Genomic DNA, 25,589 nt, shown 5'->3' with positions numbered 1-25,589 from the left:
CTTAACCCCAAATATTTACACTGTTAATCCCCTGACACTAAGGCTCAATTTAACATGGCCAATCAATCTTTGGAGGAAATCGGAGCAACTGGAGGAAACCCAACAGACATGGGTAGAACGTGCAAACTCCACACAGACAGTGACCCGAGGCCGGGGATTGAAGCCGGGTCCCTGGTGTTGTGAGGCCGCAGTGCTAACCACTGTGCCACCTGGAGAGACTTTTAATGTAACCCTGAATCATTGGGTTTGATGGTGAAAACTTTCCAAACCTGTGGCCATCTAGAAGGACAAGGGCAGTAGACACATGGAACCAGATACAAGTTGTCTTCCAAGTTACACACCATCCTGACCCAGAATTTTATCACCGTTCCCTCCAACTGGTCATCAAGTTACCAAGCGGATGTTCGCACCTAAATCATATTTTAGCTTGAGATGTAACCGTACAGACCCTTTCAAAGTGACTGTCCAAACTAGCTGAATAAACCTATAAAAGGCAAGAGTTTCTTTCTACACCATGCTGTGTCAACACCCTGGAACTCCCTCTCTAACAGCACAGTGGGTGTATGTACATGTGTATGTGGACTGCAGCGGTTCAAGGTGGTGGCTCACCACCATACTCCCAGTGTAATTAAGGACACATCAGAAATACTGGCCTTGCCAGAAACACCCACGTTGCATGAATGAATGAAGAGAAAATGGTGGTTAATTGATGCCTCCTCAATCGACCAAGGTATCAGGTCAGCAGTCATCACATGTTTAGAATTACAGAATCATCACAGAATCCCTACAGTACAGTAGGAGGCCATTTAGCCCATCGAGCCCGCACCGACCACAATCCCACCCAGGCACTATCCCACATATTTACCCGCTAATCCCCCTGACACTTTAACATTTAGCTAATCTTTTGGACTGTGGGAGGAAACTGGAGCACCCGGAGGAAACCCATGCAGACACGGGGAGACTTCGCACAGACAGTGACCCAAGTCGGGAATTGAACCCAAGTCCCTGGTGCTGTGAGGCAGCAGTGCTAACCAAGTGCTGAATAAAGGTGCAATCAGAGCCGATATGAAAACTGCAGAGCATCCAGCTAGTCCTCTTCCTTCCCATCCTTGCAAAACATTCCTGGCTAAGAATACTGTGTCTTTTGTTCTCATTGAAGAAGACAGGGATCCTAATAAATCGTTTTTGCACTCTTTCTAGTTTAATAAATCCTTTTTATAATAGAGTGACCAGAATGCGACACTGTCACAGGTGCTGCCTCTCAGAGGAGTAAAGAGTTGTAATTTAGTCTGACCTTGTGTATATATTCTTCTTCTTTTGTCAATAAAGTCTACTATTTATTCAAGATACACTCAGTCGATCTTTGACATTTTGCCTTTATCTCTCTCTCTCTTTGCCTCTCACCCACCAACTCTTGAATGTAACAGGTCCCAGAGCATGGAATAATTGTGAGGAAGAGCAGGAGAACTCTCCCAGGTGTCCTGACCAAAATTTATTCATCAATCAGCATGACCGACAGAACAGATAATGTGCTCATTATCACAACACTGATTGTGGGATCTTGCTGTGCACAGAGAGGTTGCTATGTTCCCTATATTACAACAGCAACAATATTCTGGAGAGGCGATGTTCTAGTGGTATTATCGCTAGAGTGTTAATCCAAACACTCAGCTAATGTTCTGGGGACCTGGGTTTGAATCCTGCCACAGCAGATGGTAGAATTTGAGCACTGCTGCCTCACAGCGCCAGGGACCTGGGTTCCATTCCCGGCTTGGGTCACTGTTTGTGTGGAGACTGCACGTTCTCCCTGTGTCTGCGTGGGTTTCCTCCGGGTGCTCTGGTTTCCTCTCACAGTCTGAAAGATGTGCAGGTTAGGTGCATTGGCCATGCTAAATTGTTCCTCAGTGTACCCGAACAGGCATCGGAGTGTGACGATTGGGGGATTTTCACATTAACTTCATTGCAATGTTAATGTAAGCCTACTTGTGACACTAATAAACAGACAATAAAAAATATCTGGAATTAAGAATCTGTCGATGACCATGAAACCATTGTCAACTGTTTGAAAAACCCATCTGGGTTCACTACTGTCCTTTAGGGAAGGAAATCTGCCATCCTTACCTGGTCTGGCCTACATGTGACTCCAGAGCCACAGCAATGTGGTTGACTCTTAACTGCCCTCAGGCAACTAGGGATGGGCAATAAATGCTAGCCAGCCAATGACACCCATGTCCCACAAATGAATTAAAAAAATCTGAAGGGACTTCAGTGATTGTGAGAATTGCTTTGGGAAGTCCTTAAGCCACAAAAGGTGCTGTATTATCTTTTTTTTAATGACGAGATCTCATTTCATAACCACCAGCCCTTCCACTTCTGGAGGAAGAGATTACTAATCTAAATCTCAGACAGTGTGCTGTGACTTAACCTGCCACAATATGCTGTGTTCTGATGATGAGCAGGTAAAAATACCTTGGGGATTATTCTGCGCGTTAATAGATTCTCTGCCCTATTTCTGCCAAGTAAGGTATTAGAAGTTGCAGTGGAATAATTCCTTTTTGCATTTCACTGGGTGGTAGCTGCTTGTCTAAGAGTTATCAGAGGCATGTTCGAGCAATTCTCCCTTGTTAATGCATACTCCTGCCAAGTGCTGAATAAAGGTGCAATCAGAGCCAGTATGAAAACTGCAGAGCATCCAGCTAGTCCTCTTTCTTCCCATCCTTGCAAAACATTCCTGGCTAAGAATACCGTGTCTTTTGTTCTCATTGAGGAAGACAGGGAGGGGTCCCTAAGTGCAAGGAACAAAAAACTTATCCCTCTGAAGAATCTACAGGCTAAGGGAAATTATTCTGGTTTATTCAAGAATTGATGTACACAGAAGTGCAGGTGAGGCCAGGAGGTTGGAAGTCACTAAAGAAATCTGATAGTTGTTTTGTTTCCATTACAAGATCCTTTCGGGCTCCCAGAACATTTGTGGAGTAGGTTTTAATTGTTAGCACCCCTGGAATTTCACTTGGGTCCCAGATAGTACTCTGAGACCTGCACCCAATTTATTCATTCGTGGGGAATGGGCCAGCATTTATTGCCCATCCCCAGTTGCCCTTGAGAAGGTGGTGGTGAGCTGACTTGTTGAATCGCTGCAGTCCATGTGCTGTGGGTTGACCCACAATGCCATTAGAGAGGGAATTCCAGGATTTTGACCCAATAACTGCTGATTTGAGCTTCTGACATGTAAGGATCCATGATAGTTGCAGGATTCACCCCCCTACATCTGCAATATACTGAACAGTGGAGCAAAAATTGTTGTTGGTGTTGTTAATTACACAAAAGATTTAATTTTTGCCTCAGGTTCTCTTCAGATTAACTATTAGATAAATTGCTAAGTAAATTGATTATTTGGTCAGCGTGGGGGAGTGACTATTGAAGGGGAAGTATTGGCAATTATTATCGTGAGCAGAAATTTCAAAGGAAATAATGTTACACAGTTATGTTGTCATGAACCACTTGTTCACTATCTTCCCTCCATTAATTTTAACAGAAAAATCCAAGGCAGAATATTTTCAATCCCTTGAGATGTGCAGCTGACAACTGGAATTCAAAAAAATAGACACTTTACAAAAGACTAGATAAACTACCGTTCGAACCTCAGGCAGGTGGAACTGTCATATAGATTACACACATTGAGTAGGATTGAACAAACACCTGATGTGTCACGGTAATGTTCTTAAGGAAGGAAAATTATTAACACTGGTTTTTAGCTTTCTTACAGGGATGTGAGGATCCAGCGTTGGCATGGGGAGTGTGTGCACTAACTGTTCGACAGAGCATCCTACCCAAGTCCACCCTTATCTATCCCTGTAACCCCATGCGCTTACCCCACTAAACCCCTAACCTACATATCTTGCCACACAGAGGGGCAATTTACCGTGGCCAATCCACCTAACCTGCATGTTTGGACAATAAGGGGCAATTTAGCATGGCCAGTCCATCTAACCTGCATATCTTTGGACACTAAGGGGTAATTTAGCATGGCCAATCCATCTAAACTGTACATCTTTGGACTGTGTGAGGAAACCGGAGCACCCGGAGGAAACGCATGCAGACAGGGGGAGAACTCTGCATGGTCACCCGAGGCCAGAATTGAACCCGGATCCCTAGCGCTGTGAGGCAGCAGTGCTAACCACTGTGTCACTGTGCCACGCAAAACCATCAGTCCAAAGTCACTTTTCCTTCCCCAGGATGCTACACTCACTCGGAGGAAGTCCACGCAGACATGGGAAGAAGGTGCAGACACAGCACATTGAGTAACATTGCATTTTATCAACTGCTCGCAATACTAAAACAATTGGGTTTTCCCAATATCTGAGCTGTTCTTGGAGACAGCAACTCTCTGACAAGATTTCTTAGAAAGAATTATGAATGCAGATTCCCATTGCTCACTCAGTATACTGATTCATCCTGACAAACATTGTAATATTTCTAAAACATGACTATCGTTTGCAACCCAATTTGCAGGTAAATGGGTAAAGACAGACCCGTTTATAACAATCACCTGACACCCATCACTAAGTCAGAGAATTATAACTTCTCCACACTCTGCACTTCCGGTATAAATTAACCAGAAAAGAGATTAATGTTTGAGTTTGAAAAGATGGTTTTATGAGCTGTGCTAAATGGTTTTGAACTTCGGATTGGTAAAGTTCATTATGAATGTTCCCTTGAACACCATTTTCACTGCTATATTTTATCTCTAGCTCTGAACTGCACATTACTATGATGCTCAGGTTAAACGAAATAGGCCCCACAAGCTCTGAAAGCAGCAGAAGACTCTCTGAGATTGCAGCTGGGTCATTTATCGGCACCATGTAAGTGTGGTATAGATTCACATCGGGAATTGTGGTACTTACAATGTATTTTCCCTCTTGTTTATTATCAGGTACATTTCGTAGAACTTGCCCTGCGGAATTGCGCCCTGCGGTACCAATAAGCTGACACCTGTTTGGAACAAGAAAGCAAAGAGAAGTTAACACACATTGGTAAACATTCCAGCGCACAGTGCAAGTGGACAGCACTCCAGCCCTTGGAGCCAAGTACTTGTGGGTTCAAGTCCTACCTTCAGGTACTCGAGCACATGATCCAGGCTGACACTGGGGAGGTGATGGTCCAGTGGTATTATCGCTAGACTATTAATTCAAAAACTCAGCTAATGGAGACCTGGGTTCGAATCCCGCCACGGCAGATGGTGGAATTTGAACTCAACAAACTAGAATCCACTGATGATCATGAAATGACGACACGGTGGTACAGTGGTTAGCGCTGCTGCCTCAGCGCCAGAGATCTGGGTTTGATTCCCGACATGGGTTACAGTTTGCATGTTCTCCTCGTGTCTGTGTGGGATTCTTCCAGGAGCTCCGGTTTTCCTCCCACAGTCCAAAGATGTGCGAGATTGGCCATGCTAAATTGCCTCTTAGTTTCAGGGGTTCTAGCAGGGTAAACATGTAGGGTTACGGGGGTAAGGCCTGGTAATACTCTGGTTGCTGCAGATTGGATGGGCTGAATGACCTCCTTTTGCACTGTAGGGATTCTTTGAAACCATTGTCGGAAAAACCCATCTGGTTCACTAATGTCCCTGAGGGAAGGAAATCTGCTGTCCTTACCCGGGCTGGCCTATGTGTGACTCCAGATCCACAGCAATGTGGTTGACTTTCAACTGTCCTCGGGCAACTAGGGATGGGTAAAATAATGCTGGCCCAGCCAGCGATGCCCATATCCCACAAATGAATTAAAAAAACCTCCCAGTGTAGCACTGAGGGAGTGCTGCACTGCCTTTCAGGTGAGATGTTAAACTGAGGCCCCATCTGCCCTCTTAAGTGCACGTGAGAATCCCACAGCCTTGCTTTGGACAATAATTATCCCTCAGAAATTACCTGGGTAGTTCGTTTCACCGATGCTTGCGGGAGCTTGCTGTGCACAAAATGGTTCCTAAGTTACAACAGTGCACTTCAATGTTACATTGGCTGAAAAGTGCTTTGAGTCATCCTAAGGTCATGAAAGACACCACTTAAATGCAAGACGCTTCAAAATGCACTTTAGGTATTCTTGACTCAATGATATTTTCCCCCCTCTCTGTCACAGCTATGTGAAAGGGAATGCAGGACTCAAGGCTTTCGACAGACAAGAGGCAGGCAAATTCGATACGGGGATGGAACAGTTCTCAATATTAAGTTAATAACCGGGTTGGAATATTTGCACGGGCTGTATATACTCATGGACAGTCCCTTTGAGAGTCATTACTGCTTAAGAGATCCCAGCAGTTTTCTGCAGGGTTTTGTGAAAATATGCATCAAACTGCTGAGGAGGGTTCTTAATCTCGAGTAGTCTTGACATTTTGAGATTGGTTAATGCCAAGAGTAATGGAAGCTCTTTTGACAGTACAACAGAAATGGGAAGATTCGGTTTCCATTAATGGAATTGTCAGGTGACATTTATCAGAACTATAAATTTCACATCTCGTGTTATTGTTGGCACTTGCTGCTGTGGGGTTTGTTTTAACATACACAGATGTTAGCGCAGGAACTGAAGATTGCACCTCACCCAGCATGGAGGATCAGGAAATTATAATGAAGTGGAAAATAAAAATATTGGTGTACACAGGAACACTGTTGATCTGGGATTCAAACCACTTGGTTGTCGCCCCTTGTCTGAAGGAGTAGGTAGGAGAGAATGGCCGGGGCGCTATATAAATGAAGAGGAACAACCTATTGGTCTGATGTTAAAAGTTTGAAATTTGCTTATTAACGTCATAAAAGTAGGCTTCCATTAACACTGCAATGCACTGACCCAACAGGTGCCGGCGTGTGGCGACTAGGGGAATTTCACAGTAACTTCACTGCAGTGTTAATGGAAGCCTTGCTTGTAACTAAAAAATAAATTTTACTTCTGTTACTGTGAAAATGCAAATTCCCTAGTCAGCACTCTCCGGGCACCTGTTCGGGTACACTGAGGGAGAATTTAGCATGGCCAATGCACCCTAACCAGCACATCTTTAGAACCATGAAAGGAAACTGGAGCACCTGGAGGAAACCCACGCAGACGTGTGGAGAATATGCAGACCCCACACAGTCATCCAAGCCAGGAATTGAACCCGGGTACCCGGCGCTGTGAGGCAGCAGTGCTAACCACTGTGCCACCACGGGTGTTGCTGGGAGGTTTAGAGTGAACAAAATACTGTAGTCACACTGAGGTAGTTCCTCAGCCTGCCCCCGGTATATCAGCAGCTGTCTGCGACCCTGAGTTTACTGATGGCCTTGAGCCAGGCTTTCTTTAATGGAAGGATCGTGTTACTGTAGAACATCATTTTGCTCGATCTATCAGTAAGATTTCAGTCACGCACGAAAGTCTAGCCGCCCTTTCCCAGGCACAGACCAGAAAAACACACCTGAATTGCTTCTGTCAGGCGTGACTTGATTGTGACTGACAGGAATTCCCAAGAATAAGGCTAATCAACACTGAAAATGGGAAAGTGGGCTCTAACAACAGTTTTGTCCTCTGATAGGTAGGTAAGTTACCTGGTCAGACTGTGTTTGTTCTCCTGCTGCAGAGGTTAATGCTGAGATGGTAAGACTTACTGTCCAAGGACCAGAACTCCCATATTGGGTCTTACTTAGACTTTGAGGCCTGTTTTGTTTGAAACGGGGAGGGAAAGGGCAAACGTACATTTGGGTTCTAAAACATGCCGGGGATAAACAGATGCTCTGTTACCAACTTGGCTCAGTGTGTCTAACTCCCATTGTGAAATCAGTAGATTGTAAAGAAAGGTTTGCACTTATATAGCCCCTTTTTGCTCTGAGCAGCTTCCAAGCACTTTTGAGTTGTAGTTGCTGCTGTAACGGAGGGAAATGTGACAACAAATTTATGTACAACAAGCTCCCATAAATGACTAAGAAAATTGACATACAATCTGCTTTAGTGGCGCACTGAGAAATATTTACCAAGAGACTGGGAAAATGATCCAGTTCTTCAAATGATGTCATTAGAATTCTTCCATCTATCTATAAGGGGAATTCAGTTTGACATTTCATTTGAAAAACGGTACCTCCGACAGTGCAGCACTCCTTCAGTGATAGGAATGTCAACCTTGGTTATGGGCTTAATTCCCTGAAGCGGGGCTCGACCTTCTGACCTTGGACAACATTTTGACCTCAATGGCCACCGGATTGTCTGCTATTCTTGTGCATAAAATGGCTGCCCCCCATTCACTGAATTAAGAGTGAATTTACAATCTGGGAAGGGCTTCCGATAGTGCAGAAAAGAGAACAGTATAAATACCAGCCACGCCAACATGCTATTATCTTTGAAGATGGGGTCATATTAGATGAACAATGGGAGCTACAGGATGGTAATTGACATAGACGCGCATGAATTAGGAGAAGGAGGAGTAGGCCATTCTGCCCCTTGAACCTTGCAATGGCATTTTTACAAGCCCCCATTATTCCTTCTTGTATATCTTGTCCTATAGCGTAGGCACAGTTCAGAGGCCTATAAACTACTCCCACAAGTGATTTCCTCCCTTTACTCTTTCTCTATCCACAGTGATTCCAGATCCTGATCTTTAGAATTAAAATCACCTCTCATTATTGAACCAATGTTACTCTTACTTAACAGAGCTTCTCAGCCTTTTGGCTAAGATCAAGTATAGTATCGACATGCTGTGCTTGGTTAAAGTCATACCATTACATTTCAGCTTCATTGGAAGCAATTTTTAAAAGCAGCATCTCGGCCTTTTGGCTAAGATGCAAATGAGATCAGGCCTTGGAGGAGGTGCAATGCCTGCTCCAATCAGCTTGGATCATGTAGATCAAGCCCAAGACAGGAGGTGAGAGCCCTGTCTGGTCAGCTTGGATCGGGAATGTCTCAACTTGTTGGGACTCTGAATTGGCCTTTGATTGGACTGAATTGGAATAAAAACAAAAACAGAGCTACCCCACCAACGTTTCCTAGCTTCCTGCCTTGGTGAAATTTCAAGTGCCCTTGAATATTGAGGTGCCAATCTTGGTCACCATGAAGCCACGTCTCTCTGATGGTTATTGAGATCATACAGATCTATTTCTATTTGAGCTGACAGTTCCTCCTCTATTTGTTATGAATGTGGCAGGCACTCAGAGCCAACAGTTTGGCCTTTTCAATGCTTTTGCGAAACCCAGCCTTATCTGCTGGTATATTTTTAAGGTTGTACATTCTGTCCCTTCCTGCTGATTACCATTACCCACGTTGCCACCTTGCTTTCTTCCCTTGCTCTTTCCCTTCAATTTGCCACATCATCCCTCGCGTGATTTCTCGCCCCAGTATTTATTTAGAGCCCTCTTTGCTGCCCACTCTAATCCAATTGCAGCAGATTCAATACGTTTATAATCAAATCGTACCGAGTGAACTTTCTTATCGAGGAAGTGTACCACAAGATTGGGCTATAAATTTGACTGGATTTCAGTGGAAATTGGGCAGTGTTTGTAAGTGCCCAAGGTGAATTTGTAGGTTAACGTGCTTAGCATGACGCCTCACTTTGAGATATTTTTAGACAAGTTTTAACACGTTTGCTCAAAGTACAGAAAAGTGTTTAATGTGGGAACATTAAAGAGCATCACCGACAAGGAAATCTATCTCCATAGGTCTGGAGTAAGTTAAAGGATACCCTTTCATCTTCAGACAATCTGGGGCAGCACATTGGTTAGCACTGCTGCCTCACAACTCCAGGGACTCGGGGTCAATTCCCAGCTTGGGTCACTGTCTGTGTGGGGTTTGCACATTCTCCCTGTGTCTGCGTGGGTTTCCTCTGGCACTCCAGTTTCCCCCCACATTCTAAAGATGTACAGGGACAAATGTACAGGTACCAGCCTCCCATCCATTGACTCTGTCTACACTTCCCGCTGCCCTGGCAGAGCAGCCAGCACACACCCCGCAAATTCTCTCTCCTATCTTCTTCCCTCAAGAAAAAGATACAAAAGTTTGAGGTCGCGTACCAACCGATTCAAGAACAACTTCTTCACTGCTGCTGTCAGATTTTGAATGAATTTACCTTGCATTAAGTTGATCTTTGTCTACACTCTAACTATGACTGTAACACTATATTTCTCATTTCCTTCTCTATGAATGGTATGCTTTGTCTGTATAGTGTGCAAGAAACAATACTTTTCACTGTACACCAATACATGTAACAATAATAAATCAAATCAAATTGGGTGGATGGCCATGCTAAATTGACTTTTAGTGTCTCAAGATGTATAGGTTAGGGGGATTAGTGGGATAAATATGTGGGGTTACAGGGATAGGGGCTGGGTGGGATGCTCTATTGGAGGGTCAGTGCAGACGCAATGGACTGAATGGTCTCCTTCTGCACTGTTTGCATTCTAGGACTCAATGCCTGAATTTCTTTCCCTAGCCAGATGACAGCGTGTGACTGCCACTCCCTGAGGGAGATCAACAAGAGTTCACAGGTCAGGGGTTAAACTATTGAATCTTTTGGAACTTGTTTTGATTTGGTACTGGATCACAAAGGTGTATTACCAGCAGTCAGCCTCTATACTGACCCCTGGATGTTCAAACAAAGGAGTGCACAACAAAAAGCTTCTTGGGGAAGCTAGAATTAGGGATGGTTCTGAACCTTTGGACATGTGGCGGAGATAAGAGGGGAGTGTTTGGAAACAAGAGACGATGTGAGGCAAAAACACCTGAAAAGCGTGCACAAGCGAGACCCTAGATAGCATGGATGGACACTATCAGAATGTGGACTGGCCTCTCGATGGCAGATTATAGAATCTACAGTGCAGAAGGAAGCCATTTGGCCCATCGAGCCTGCACCAACAGCAATCCCATCCAGGTCCTATCCTAACCCCGTAACCCCACAAACTTATTCTCCTAACCCCCCCGACATTAAGGAGCAATTTAGCATGGCCAATCAACCTAACTCGCACATCTTTGGACTGTGGGAGGAAACCGGAGCACCCAGAGGAAACCCATGCAGACACGGGGAGTACGTGCAAACTCCACACAGCCAGTGACACAAACCGGGAATTGAACCCAGGTCCCTGGCACTGTGAGACAGCAGTGTTAACCACTGTGCCACCTTAATTAGAAAATAATGGAGAAATGGTTTATAGTGTGGCCAACTCTCAAAACAACGACAGACGAAAATAAGACAAGATTAAACTTTGCGAAAACTACTCCCCAGTTGAAGATAAGCAGAAACTCCATGATGTGAATGTCACCCTGCTTGTTGAAATTGGGGGACCAAGTTCCACCTACCCCAATACAACACACAAGCAGGCCATTCTACCACACTGCGTTTATGCTGCACTCCAACCTTCTCCCATCTCATTCATCTAAATCATAAGAACATAAGAACTAGGAGCAGGAGTAGGTCATCTGGATCCTCGACCCTGCTCCGCCATTCAATAAGATCGTGGATGATCTTTTCAGCTCCATTTACCCACCCGCTCACCGTAACCCTTAATTCCTTTACTGTTCAAAAATCTATCTATCCTTGCCTTAAAAACATTCAATGAGGGAGCCTCAACTGCTTCACTGGGCAGGGAGTTCCACAGATTCACAACCCTTTGGCTGAGAAGTTCCTCAGCATGAACCTACGCTGATCCTCACCAGAATATTTACCTTACCTCAAACAATGAAGAAAGAAACCCCCTGGGCTGATTTGCAGACCATAATTTCCTCTTATTTATGAACCTTTCAATTTTGAATCTAACGTCTTGATCAACATGCTGCCAGGAATGGAGCAGTGAACTGGTTAACAGCAGCAGTGCGGCTAGGATGAGTGTGGTCAGCATTGATAAAAGCAAAGAACAGAAGGAGGCCCTTCAGCCCATTGAGTCTGCATCAGTTCTTTCGACGAGCAAGCCAGTCAGCCTCACTCCCCAGCTCTTTCCCCACAGCCCTGTGAATTATTTCTCCTTTAAATGGTTATCCAACTCCCTTTTGAAGAATACTATGAGTCTTTCCGCCATCCAAATCCTAACCATGATTCGGTAAGAAGTCTTTCCTGCTTTTGCTTTAAACCTGGGCCCTCTGCTTTAGGACAATGTGCCCTCTAAGCTGTGTGACCATGTGGCCATGCAGGAAACCAAATGTGCCAATGAAGGCCTTGCATGAGTCAGCCCCTTTAAAGTGACAACGCAGTGTGGCCGTGACAAAAGGCTTAAAGGGGCCACACACATAGTCTGATTCCGAGAGCGCTGGAAAAAAACATTGCTGGTGATATCACATGCCCTCTTAACATCCCTGCTCTACAGGAGCCAAGCATATCCAGGCAGGAAACTATCAGCCCCAAATCAATGATCGTGGGACTATTGGGAATCACAGAATCCCCGCAGTGCAGCTGGAGGCCATTCAGCCCATTGAATCAGTACCGACAACAATCCCACACAGACCCTATCTTTGTAATCCCATGTATTTACCCCGCTAATTCCCTTGACATTACAGGGCAACTTAGCATGGCCACTTAGCACTAACCTGCACATCAAAAAAGTCTGATACAAAAGTCTGAGGTCACTTACCAAGTGACTCAAGAACAGCTTCTTCCCTTCTTTTGAATGGACCTAACTGGCATTCAGTTGATCTTTCTCTATACCCTAGCTATGACTGTAACACTACATTCCGCACTGTCTCATTTCCTTCGTTATGAATGGTATGTTTTTTCTGTATAGAGTGCAAGAAATAATATTTTTCACTGTATACTAACGTGGCAATAATAAATCAAATCAAAATCTTTGGAGTGTGGGAGAAAAGTGGAGCACCCAGAGGAAACCCATGCAGACAAGAGGGGAACGTGCGAACTATACACAGACAGTCACCCAAGGATGGAATCGAACGTGGGTCCCTTGCACTATGAGGCAGGAGTGCTAACCACTTTGCCACTGTGCTACCCAAAACCATCTGTCCAAAACCACTTTTCTCTCCCCACGCTCACCACATGATGTGTCGCAAATTACTCAATACATTCTCCCAAAATGAAATTTCCTGAAAGAAATCTATCTAATTTACATTTGAATCAATCAGTACTAACTGCTTTCACTGTCTCCCACGGGAGCCTGTTCCGCAGGCTGACTGCACACTCACTGAAATACTGTCTCCATGGATTAGTTCTGAATTTTTCCCTCAGTTTCAGGTGTAGACTGTGTACTCTGGTTGTTCTATCCTGGACAAGGTAGAATAGCTCGTCTTGGGGAAATGATCTGGTCCCTTTGGAATCCTAAGAACAGTGACCGTGTCACCTCTGAACCTTCTCTATACCACTGGGAGCATTACTAACTTACATAATTGCTCCTCAAATTCTATTCCTTCCATCGTTCTGCTTGCATTTGAAGCTCTGATTAGATTTACAGATTGTAGTCACTGGCAGATATCCATTATTGTATCCGTTATGTCCCTTATTATGTTCTGGCTGCAAACTGATACATATGGAGGTCACATTGAGTGGAGGTACTCACAATGGACTGCACTTACGGACTGTGCCCTCGGTAGCCAAGGTCCTGAACTTTAGAAATCGCTGGTTAGACCTCAGCTGCAGTGACTCCAAATCTGGCAATGCCTCCATATTAAAATTCCCAGTTGTGCTTTCAAATGATGTAGAGATGCCGGTGTTGGACTGGGGTGGGCACAGTAAGAATTATCACAACAACAGGTTAAAGTCCATCAGGTTGTTTTGGTATCACGAGCTTTTGGAGTGCTGCTCCTTCATCAGGTGAGCGCTCTGTTTGTGGACCCAACTCTCCACTCACCTGATGAAGGAACAGTGCTCCGAAAGCTTGTGATTCCAAATAGACTTTAAGCTGGTGTTGTGAGACTTATCACTGTGTTTTCAATTGCCGCTTTTAACACCATAAGAAGTAGAATGAGGCCATTTGGCCCAATAAGGCTGCTCCATCATTTGATCATGGCTGATATGTTTCTCAACCCCATTCTCCCACCTTCTCCCCGTAACATTTAATCCCCTTACCAATCAAGAATCCATCTATCTCTGTCTTAAATACACTCAATGACCTGGCCTCCTCTGTGGCAAAGAATTCTACAAATTCACCACCCTCTGAAGAAATTCCTCCCCATCTCGGTCCCTTTACTCTGAGGCTGTGCCCTTAAACCCTAGTCTCTCCGACTGAAGGAAACACCTCCTCCGTGTCTATTCTGTCCAGGCCGTTCAATATTCTGTAAGTTTCAATGAGATTCCCCTCTTGTCCTTCTAAACTCCAATCAAATTTGCCTCACTTTTCCTCAACTCCCAACTTCCTCCAGCCTTCCAACCACTCAATGTCTCTACCCTGCTCCAATTCCGGCCTCTTGTGCATGTCCCAATTTGTGCCCACTCATCAATGGTATCTATCAGCTGCCCAGGCCCAAGATCTGGAATTCCTTCTCTGTCACCGTCTTCTCCTTTAAGATGTTCCTTCAAACCTATCACATTGACCGAAACATTTCATTGGCCCGTTCTGACATCTCCTTTCTTGACTTTGCCAATAGGGTTGTGGGGCATTTCCCCAGTGTTCGAAGGCTCTACATAAATGACAATTGTTGTTGTAGCCCGTGCCCCGAATACGGTCACAAACCTGAGTTAGGCACCATCAGTCGTCCACCCAGGCAGCCGAAAGTGCCGCTGGCACTGTATCCAGGGTCCCTGGGCATGGTGCCCAGGTGCTGTGAGCTGAGCACCTTGTTCCTCATGTTCATGGCCACGTTGCTGTCCCTGATGTTGCCCCCGGGGTATGTCCCCGACGGGGCCTTGCCTGGAGGCTCCATCCCACCCACCAGCACAGAGGCCTTTGTGGAGGAATTGTACACTTTGATCTTCAGGCTGGGTAAGGGGTCCAAGAGGGGGGAGTTGGTCATGGGGATCTTGTCGGCGGAGTCCTGAAGGGTGTACATGGGCCCTCGGTACGAGCCCGCACTGGCTGTTAGATCCGGCTGTATCGATGAGTTCAGCAACTGAGAGTTATCTGGAATAGAGGAAGAGATGCAAATGCAATGAGATTTACACAGAATGAACATCAGATTTGCAGCACAGATCAGTACTATACGTACCTGTACCAGCCTTCCTGTCCCCCCACCAACCTCCTCTCACCCCACTTTACCACATCCTTCTCTTCCTTTCTCCCTCATGTGTTTATCCAGCCTCCTTGTAAATGGATCCCAAAGCTATTCAACTTGGCTATTCCACACTCTCTGCACAAACACAATGTGTTTCTCCTAAATTCCATATCAGATTTACCATTGGCTATCTTATCTGGAAGATAGTTTTGATTTCCAAACCACCCCCCCAACCCCTCCCTTCCGCCTCCACCCCCCTCCTCCCCCTTCCACCATCAAATGGAAACGTTGACTAATTTGTGCCAAAACTGACATTTTTTACAAATTCAATTATGGGACAAGGGTGTCACAGGCTGGGCCAGTTTTTATTGCCCATCCCTAACTGCCCTCCATTTCAGAGCAGCTGAGAGTCAACCACATTGCTGTGGCTCTGGAGTTACATGTAGGCCAGACCCGGGTAAGGACGGCAGATTTCCTTCCCTAAAGGACATGAGTGAATCAGATGGGTTTTTCTGACAATCGACAATGGTTTCATGGTCATCAGTAGATTTTCAATTCCAGATTTTTATTAAGTACAAATGTCACCCTTTGCCGTGATGGGATTTGAATCAAAGTCCCCAGAGCATTAGCCTAGGCATCTGGATAAATAGTCCACTACCTCCATCACCAACTCAAGAACAGCTTCTTCCCTGCTGCTGTCAGGCACTTGAATGGACCTACCTCGCATTAAGTTGATCTTTCTCTACACCCCAGCTATGACTGTAACACTACATTCTGCACTCTCTTCTTTCCTTCTCTATGAATAGTATGCTTTGCCTGTGTAGTGCGCAAGAAGTAATACTTTTCACTGTATAGTAATACATGTGACAATAATGAGTCCAAATCAAAAATCAAATGAAAAATCAACCTCCCCTACCTCCTGTAGGTAATTATGCAGAGAATTGCTGCCTCTTCCCAATGTCAAAACAAAATGAATTTTGTTATAACCCCATAAAGAAAGATTTGTTGGAGTGTTGCAAGGGATGTCTGGTCCTCATTAATTACAGCAAGTACAAGATTCACCTCTGAACTCTTTTCCCAGCTGTACTCTTTATCCAAGGTGCTAAATCTCTCTGAGGCAGTTAGTCTGCAGACTGCATCTATTAGCCTTGTCAATATTAGAACAATTACACGGAGGTGACTAACTGCTCCTTTGGAAGCAATGTTCTCTCTTGTGGATGTGTCATGCAACAGGTAAAACCAGAGGGAACATATCTGAAAGTTATCAAAATGGAAGCAGCGGGTGCCTGGTGAGTTTTAATCCGTTCTGCCCACCCCCCCACCCTCCCCCTCCCACCACCACCACCCCAACCTCAGCCGGATAAGAAAGGTCCCACAGTGAGGAGCAACACCCCAGAGAAGCTCACTCCCCCCCCCCACCAACGCCCTGAGCCCAACATTGATCTCTCAACCAACATCATGACAGAAGAACAGAGCTGGTTATTATCTCATTGCTGTCTGTGGGAGCTTGCTCTGTGCAAAACTGGTCACCACATTTTCCTCTGTGACCATAAAACATAGGAGCAGAATTAGGCCACTCGGCCCATCGAGTCTGCTCCGCCATTCAATCATGGCTGATATTTTTCTCATCCCCATTCTCCTGCCTTTTCCCCATAACCCCTGATCCCCTTATTAATCAAGAATCTATCTATCTCTGTCTTAAAGACACTCAATGATCCGGCCTCCACAGCCTTCTGCAACAAAGAGTTCCACTGATTCACCACTCTCTGGCTGAAGAAATGTATTTTATTGTCTGTAAGGTGCTTTGGGACATCCCGAAATTGCTAAAGGTGCTATCTCAATGCAAGTTTTTATTCCATGGCTGCCCAACTGAAAACTCTGCCACACGGCCCTTTCTCTGCTGGGAATTTTCATTTATTTATTAGTGTCACAAGTAGGCTTACATTAACACTGCAATGAAGTTACTGTGAAAATCCCCTAGTCGCCACACTCCAGCGCCTGTTTGGGTACACCGAGGGAGATTTTAGCATGGCTAACGCACCTAACCAGCACGTCTTTTGGACTGAGAGAGGAAACCGGATCACCCGAAGAAAACCCAGGCAGACACGGGGAGAATGTGCAGACTTCGTGCAGTCACCCAAGTCGGGAACTGAACCCAGGTCCCTGGTGGTGAGGCAGCAGTGCTAACCACTGTGCCACTTTGTGTATGCAAGTGATCACTCACTATCATTACCCCTTGCCATAGTGACATTGTAAACTCTCAACGCAGTGTACTCGATTAATGCTCAGCTTCCTGATCACTGAATGATGGACGTGAATTAATATTCTCAGAACTGGGGCTGAGTTCTGTAATCTGTGCAATATCCTTCACAGTCTGAATTTGCTAACTCGGTAATTTTAATCAGGTCAATTACAGAACAGACAAGGTACATATTTCACCCAAAACTGAGTACAGATGCTGCAGTGTGCGGGAGGGCAGTGATAATCCATTAAATATATTTTACACACTGCCACGATGCAATGGCATGCGACTGGTATGTTCCCATCTGGATGCTGCCATCAGTCCAAAAGTACATTCTGCCTACCACATCACTGAGCATGAATTTCAGTGCCGCTGTGATGCCAGGTACATAGAGGCCACACCTGGAGTACTGTGTGCAGTTTTGTTATCCTTATCTGAGGAAGGATGTCTTTACTATAGAGGGGGTGCAGCAAAGGTTCCTGGGATGGCAGGTCTGTCGTATGACGAGAGACTAAGTCTGTTAGGATTATATTCACTGGAGTTTAGAAGAGTGAGAGGGGACCTCAGAGAAGCCTATAAAATCCTAACAACGTTAGACAGGGTAGATTCTGAAAGAATGTTGCTGATAGTGGGGGAGTCCAGAACTAGGGTCATAGTTTGAGGATAAGGAGTAAATCTTTTAGAACTGAGGTGAGGAGAAATTTCTTCACCCAGAGGGTGGTGAATGTGTGGAATTCACTCCCACAGAAAGTAGTTGAGGCCAAAATGTTCTGTGATTTCAAGAAGAAATTAGATACAGCTCTTGAGATTAAAGGAATCAAGAGATATTGGGGAAGGGGGGAACAGGATATTGAACTTGATGATCAGCCATGATCATAATGAATGGTGGAGCAGGCTTGATGGGCTGAATGGCCTATTCCTGCTTCTAGTTTCTATGTTTCATAGGACGAACATCCCAAAGATTAGCTGATTGAATCACGCAGTATACTCCTTCAGTCATTCCTCATAGGTGAAGTTATGACAGTGCTCAACCAGCAAAACTCAGAACAAAATCTACAACTTTTAGGTGGGATTCTGTAATTGGTCAACACCCATTGAATAATCCTGAGTGTGCTAATAGCTACACCAACAATCAATTTAAGATAACCAGTTGAATGGATAACTTGGCTGAGTTGTACTTGCCGGAAGCAGAACATGCTCATACACAGGGACCCATTCTCTGCAAGCAAAAGAAACATGCTTACCCCCATACACCTATTTTCAAATGACCTAGGAGTTTGGGAAAGCAATGCTGCTTTCTCCATGGAGACACCAATCACAGAGTCGACCAATCAGTACCCTTTCCTCTGGCAGAATAAAATTGCGGTTGTTTGAAATTTGGTATTCTTGTGTTTGTCGTGATGAGTGCAAGATGAAAAGCTTCAGCAACACATCTCTCTTCTCAGCCATATTCAAGTATATTTTTATTATGACTCATGGAAAATACGTAATTGGAAGTCATCTATCTAAGGTGGTACTGCCATCCTTGAGTGATCCTTTGAAAGGTGCGGTTGCATTATTCAATGCTTTCCTTAATGGGGACACTAAATCTTGGGTAATAAGCGAGGGCTGTGTCACTTTGACTCAGTAAGTAGCACACTCGCTGAATGTTAGATAGCTCTGGGTTTAAGCTCTGCTAAAACAGCCAAGTGCACAGCTGAAGCAGACCCTCTGCATTGGAGATAGCATTGTCTTGAGATTGAACTTAGACTGCAGTCCCATCTGCCGGTTCGGGTAAATAGATAGATAGATAATTTGGTTTATTGAAAAACCTTCCCGGCAACAGGTGTCAAATTGTGATGATGGAACAAATAAAACCCGGAAACACAATTCACGGCACAGCTATAGACATTCACTAAAATAAAAATAAAGCATCAAATATGAAAGTGATTGCACAGTTACGAACATTTCACTATGCAAGTAATTATAATAGGTTGCAAAGTGCAGCTTTCCGTAACTTAACAGAATTAAAATGAAAGGTCCACTGCACTTGGAATTTTACACCAAGGTTCGGAGAACATATGCTGTCGGATTGGGTTAACTAAATTCTCAAATCATTTACTATTTATGAGTTTTATAAATTAAGGGGAAGGGCTGTCCTGCAGTCCATTATTTGTAAGTTATTTGTGGATTGGGGCGGCACGGTGGAACGGTGGTTTGCACTGCTGACTCACACCACCAGGGACCCGAGTGCGATTCAGCCCTAGGTGACTGTCTGTGTGTGGAGTCTGCACATTCTCTCCTGTATCTGCGTGGGTTTCCTCCGGGTGCTCTGGTTTCCTCCCACACTCCAAAGATGTACGGGTTAGGTTGATTGGCCATGCTAAATTGCCCCTTAGTGTCCAAAGATGTGCAGATTAGATGGTTTAGCCATGTTAAATTGCCCCCTTGTGTCCAAAGATGTGTAGGTAGATTAGACATGCTAAATTGCCCCTTAGTGTCAGGGGGATTAAGAACATAAGAACTAGGAGCAGGAGTGGGCCATCTGGCCCTCGAGCCTGCTGTGCCATTCAATAAGATCATGGCTGATCTTTTTGTGGACTCACCTCCACTTACTCACTAACCCCAGGTAAATACTTGGGGTTAGCCAATATATAGGGCCTAGTGGGACTGTTAGTATTGGCTCAATGGGCCGAATGGCCTCCTTCTGCATTGTAGTGATTCTACTCTATAATGACTTTTCTCGTAATCCCATTGGACATCTACCTTCATGAGAGTATGGCATGAGGTAATGGCGACGGGAGGACGGATGGAAGAGTTTTGGATTGAAGTCTAGATGGAAGTTAGAATGCCTGTCAGCATGGGAGCGCCTATTCAATTGTGTGATTGTGTCAGAGTAGCTCTAGAAAGTGATACCTGGATGGTGGATGTCAACAGATGTTCACATTTCCTCCTACAAAGCTTGCTTAGCCCACAATATTAAACCCAAGTCTTTAAAATTTGCTGTGAGGCCTTGACATCCTTCCTAAGATGAGGTGCCCAGAATTGGACAAAATGCGCTTGATCAGGCCTGACCAGTGATTAGTAAAATGTTGCTTTGATTTCCTATATCGCTGGGGTCCAGTGAGGGGCACACTCAGCTCAGAGTCAGGAGGCAATGGGCGAGAGTTGAGTACAATATCTGGGCTGACCACGCCGAGGGCGTGCTGCACTGTCGGATGTGTTGTCTTTCAGATGAAGACATCAGATGGAGGCCTTATCTGCTCTTTCAGGGGCAGGTAAAAGATCTCAAGGTACTTACAATAATTCCTGTTCACCAGTGAGGTGAAAAAAAACTACTGTAATATTTATTTACATCGGTACAGTGGCACAGTGGTTAGCACTGATGCCTCACAGCACCAGGGACCCGGGTTTCATTCCTGACTTGGGTCATTGTCTGTGCGGAGTCTGTACATTCCCCCAGTGTCTGCGTGGGTTTCCTCCTACAGTCCAAAAGATGTGCTGGTTAGGTGCTAAATTTTCCCTCAGGGCACCCGAACAGTCGCCGGAATGTGGTGACTAGGGAATTTTCACAGTAACTTCATTGCAGTGTTAATGTAAGCCTACTTGTGACAAATAAATAAACTTGAAAACTTTAGGAAGAGCTGAAGGAAGATTTCAAAGAGAAATTGGATAATAATTTATCTCCAGCTGCTCCAGTTTCCCCCCAGTTCAAAAATATGTGGGTTAGGTTGATCGGCCAAGCTAAAAAAACTGCCCTTAGTGTCCTTAGACGTGTAGGTTAGAGGGATTAGTGGGTAAATATATAGGGATGTAGGGGTAGGGCCGGGGTGGGATTGTGGTCGGTGCAGACTTGATGGGCCGAACGGCCTCTTTCTACACTGTAGAGTTTCTATGATTCTATGAACTTGGAGGGAGAAATATTTGAAAAGGTATTGAGGAGTCGCTTTTTTATAGAGCTAGCACAGGTGTGAGGGGCTGAATGGTCTCCTTGAGTGGTATGCCGTTCAATGATTAATGTTGGGCACAGTCCTCTTGAAAAACATTGTAGCAAATGGTCTCAATCTAATGCCAGTCTTACATTTAACAAACTGCCCTGTCAAATAGCAAACATTTTTCATTTCCTGTTTTTTTGCTGTGAAGATCAGTCAGTTTAATAAACGGTTATAACATTAGCTACTGTGAAAAATTGCATTTCCCTTGGTGTCGAAACAGAACAGCTGAACAGCACTAGAATAGATTCCGAGCTGGCCCAGTCAGTCTCAGCACTCACGCCACCAAGGCTTTACGATGGTTGTCTATCTCATCAAACGGAATGAACGCATTGCTGACTGTCACGTCTGCCTCTGCTTGTTTGCAGATAAACAGACACAATGATTTGAGGGGAGTTCTCCCCGGGCCATATTTATTACACAATCGACAAGTAACAATGCTGCCTCTGACGAAAGGTCATCCAGACCTGAAACGTTGGCTCTATTCGCTCTCCACAGATGCTGTCAGACCTGCTGAGATTTTCCAGCAATTTCTGTTCTTTCTTGAGTGCTAACAAGATAATTGTGGGATCTTGCTGTGTGCAAATTGGCTGTCGCACTTCCTACATCACAACACATTTCCTTGGCCTTTTTAAAAGTTCATTCACGGGACATGGGTGTCGCTGGGCCAGCATTTATTGCCCATCCCTAGTTGCCCCTGGTGGGTGGTTGAGAGTCACCCACATTGCTGTGGCTCTGGAGTCACATGTAGGCCAGACCGGGTAAGGATGGCAGATTTCCTTCCCTGAAGGACATTAGTGACCCGGATGGGTTTTTCCGACAATCGACAATGGTTTCATGGTCATCAGCAGATTCTTAATTCCAGGTTTTTTTCATTGAATTCAAATTCCACCATCTGCCGTGGGTGGGATACGAACCCAGGTCCCCAGAACATTAGCTCAGTTTCTGGATTAGTATTCTAGCAATAAAACCACTAGGTCATCACCTCCCCAAACCATTGCCAGCTGTGGGGATATCTTCACGTGGTGAACAGCGCTATATGATTACAAGGCTTTCCTTCTTTTCTTTCCAACTTCAGTCTGCACCCACTGGCACAGTGGTTAGCGCTGCTGCCTCACAATTCAGTTCCCGGCTTGGGTCACTGTCCGTGTGGAGTTTGCACATTCTCCCTGTGTCTGCGTGGGTTTCCTCCGGGTGCTCCGGTTTCCTCCCACAGTCTGGAAAATGTGCTGGTTAGGCGCATTGGCCGTGCTAAATTCTCCCTCAGTATATCCGAACAGGCACTGGAATGTGGTGACTAGGTAACTTTCACAGCAACTTCATTGCAGTGTTAACGTAAGCCTTCCTGCGACACCAATAAATAAACTTAAAACATAGTTTCCTTGGCTGTGGGATATCATACAATCCCTCCAGTGCAGAAGGAGGCTATTCAGCCCATCGAGTCTGCACCAACCACAATCCCACCCAGGCCCTACTCCTGTAACCCCATGTATTTATCCTGTTAATCCCCCGACACTAAGGGGCAATTTAGCATGGCCAAATAACCTAACCGGCACATCTTCGGATTGTGGGTGGGAACTGGAGCACCCGGAGGAAACCCATGCAGACACGGGGAGAACGTGCAAACTCTACACAGCCAGTGACCCAAGTCGGGAATCGAACCTGGGTCTCTGGCGCTGTGAGGCAGCAGTGCTAACCCACTGTGCCACCGAGCCGCCCATATCTTCGTGTGGCGGACTGCGCTATATGATAACAAGCAGTTACTTCTTTTCTGTTCAACTTCAGTCTCCTCCCTCCAGCCGCACCCATTAAACAGGATTCATCACCCATCTACTGGTGAATAAAAACCCTCGAGGAACAAACAGGCGGCCAAAGCAGACGCGGGGTGACTCACCGTGCCGGGCTGTCTTGAAGTTGACGGGCTGGAAGCCTCCGGTGAGGGCGGCAGAGGAGTCGGTGATATCGGTGTCAAAGTCCCGGCAGCTCCTCCTGTACACGATGATGCCCAGCACCAGCATTATAACCAGGAAGATAAAGACAGCCACCACCAGCCCCGTGTACAAGGCAACATCACCAGCCGTACCCATTTCTGTGGAGTCCAAGAAAGATCGAGAGGTAAAGGACGTATTTTAGTTCATCAGAACGGGGGGTGACCATTCAGCCCCTTCAACCTGCCCTGCGATTCAGCAAGATCATAGAATCCCTACGATGCAGAAGGAGGCCATTCAGCCCATCCAGTCTGCATGCCTGATCTGCACTTCAACCCCAACCAATTGCTTTGGCGCCATTACCTTTTGTACCTTGGGATGGCGTTGTGGCACAGTGATTAGCATGGCTGCCTCACAGCGCCAGGGACTCAGATTCAATTCTGGTCTTGGGTGAGTGTCAGTGCGGAATCTGCACGTCTTCCTCGTGTCTACATGGGTTTCCTTCCATTTCCTCCCACAGTCCAAGGATGTGCGGGTTTGGCCATGGGGAATTAACCCTAGTGTCAGGGGGATTAGCAGGGTAAATGTGAGGGGTTATGGGAATAGGGCCTGGATGGGACTGTGGTTGGTGCAGGCTCAATGGGCCGAATGGCCTTCTCCTGCACTGGAGGAATTCTATGATGCTATGACCTTGGCTAGCAAAAAAAATCAATCCATCACCAACTTGCAATCATTAACTGTGCTAACACCAACCTTTTTTTGGGAAGGCATTCCACAATTCTACAACCCAAATTTGCATGAACTGTTTTGAAATCTCCCTGCTCTGATTTTAAGAGTTTTGTGCCCCTGACCTAGATCCCCAAACCCAATCTGTGCGAAAAGGTTTCTCTGTATCTGCCTATCAATACCTTTCAACCCCTCTGTCTCACCAGCCTTTAAACTTCAACATTCCAGGGAATAGAAGGCGAGTTTATCCAGTCCCTCCTTATAAGCTAACTCCAGGGCAGGAAGCTGGCCATGGAGGGTCACCTTCAGCGGGACTGGAAGATCCCACCAGCAGGAAGGACACAAGGTGAAGACGGACATTGAGATTGATGAACACATACTGTAACATTGACTGACCTCCAGGAATCAACGTTCATGAAGATATTTACATCTAATCTAACATGTAATTGATTAAGTCAAACCCTCTCTCTCTTTCACGGGCTTCCAGATTCCAGCTCAGTATGAAATGGACCGAGCTCATCGCTCTGGGGTGAAGAATATGGCATTTTACCCACATTCAACAATCATTGAATCCCTACAATGCAGACGAAGGCCATTCAGCCCATCGAGTCTGCATGCCCGATCTGTACTTCACCCCCATCCAATTGCTTTGGTGCCATTACCTTTTGCACCTTGGGATGGCACGGTGGCACAGTGATTTAGCACGGCTGCCTCACAGTGCCAGGGACTCAGATTCCACCCGCAATTCACGGTCACCTGAGAATTGCCCACGAACCAAGAGAAACAAAAAAGAAAATGGAATTGAAATAATGAAATGGGAACTTACTAGAATTTTTTGGTTCATTTAATATGTTTTCATCTGTTAAGAAAGAAACAAAAGTGAAATCAACATGGAACAGAAATGAAATGAAATTGTTAAGAAATGTAACAAAAAACAGAAGACAGAGGCAAATAAATAAAAGTGAATGCACTCAAATATTGTTAATGATCGGAAGTGAATCACGATGTCAGCGTTGGACTGGGATAGGCACAGTAAGAAGTCTCACAACACCAGGTTAAAGTCCAACAGGTTTATTTGGAATCATGAGCTTTTGGAGTGCTGCTCCTTCATCAGGTGAGTGGAGAGGTAGGCTCACAAACACGGCATATACAGACAAAGGCACAATTGCAAGATAATGGTTGGAAAGCGATTCTTTACGGGTAATCAAGTCTTTACAGGTAGGGTCAGTGCCAATGTTGAGAGAAGGATAATCACCTCTCCACTCACCTGATGAAAGAGCAGTGCTCCAAAAGCTCTTGATACTAAATAAACCTGTTGGACTTTAACCTGATGTTGTGAGACTTCTGACTGGAAGAGAATCGTTCGCTCATGTGGAAAATTTGTGATTTTGTACAGGGTAATAAATGCTGGTTACAAAATGATGGGTTGAGTGAAATTCTGTAAAGAAAAGTGAGGGTGAAGACTCAGGATTTTATTCCTGGGATGCGAATCCTGGGACACACTTGTAACTCTCATTGTAGACATTAAGAGCATCCTGTCACTCCTCCTTGTGTCTGCAATCAGCGTTGTGAGGTTATCTTCAGGCAACAGGAAGGAGAATTTTACGGACATTTACCTGACAGCTGACGGGGAGAGAT

The 25,589-nt window shown here is 45.2% G+C and overlaps 1 protein-coding gene across 1 annotated transcript in view; it reads right to left on the bottom strand.

The window, feature by feature from the left end:
• The window catches only part of unc5b (unc-5 netrin receptor B), a 93,097-nt gene that overhangs the window by 26,783 nt on the left and 40,725 nt on the right, over positions 1-25,589 (bottom strand). The window contains exons 8-11 of the mRNA XM_080215584.1: positions 24,778-24,810; positions 23,192-23,386; positions 14,607-14,993; positions 4,905-4,992 (exon numbers count right to left, since the gene is read on the bottom strand). Of these exons, the coding sequence (XP_080071710.1) occupies positions 4,905-4,992; positions 14,607-14,993; positions 23,192-23,386; positions 24,778-24,810 (703 nt within the window). The remainder of the gene's footprint in view (positions 1-4,904; positions 4,993-14,606; positions 14,994-23,191; positions 23,387-24,777; positions 24,811-25,589) is intronic.

The sequence above is a fragment of the Carcharhinus amblyrhynchos genome, chromosome 31 (genome assembly GCF_965287045.1).
Source record: "Carcharhinus amblyrhynchos chromosome 31, sCarAmb.v2.hapA, whole genome shotgun sequence".
NCBI classification, from domain to species: domain Eukaryota; kingdom Metazoa; phylum Chordata; class Chondrichthyes; order Carcharhiniformes; family Carcharhinidae; genus Carcharhinus; species Carcharhinus amblyrhynchos.
This window is presented reverse-complemented; position numbering and strand designations above follow the sequence as displayed.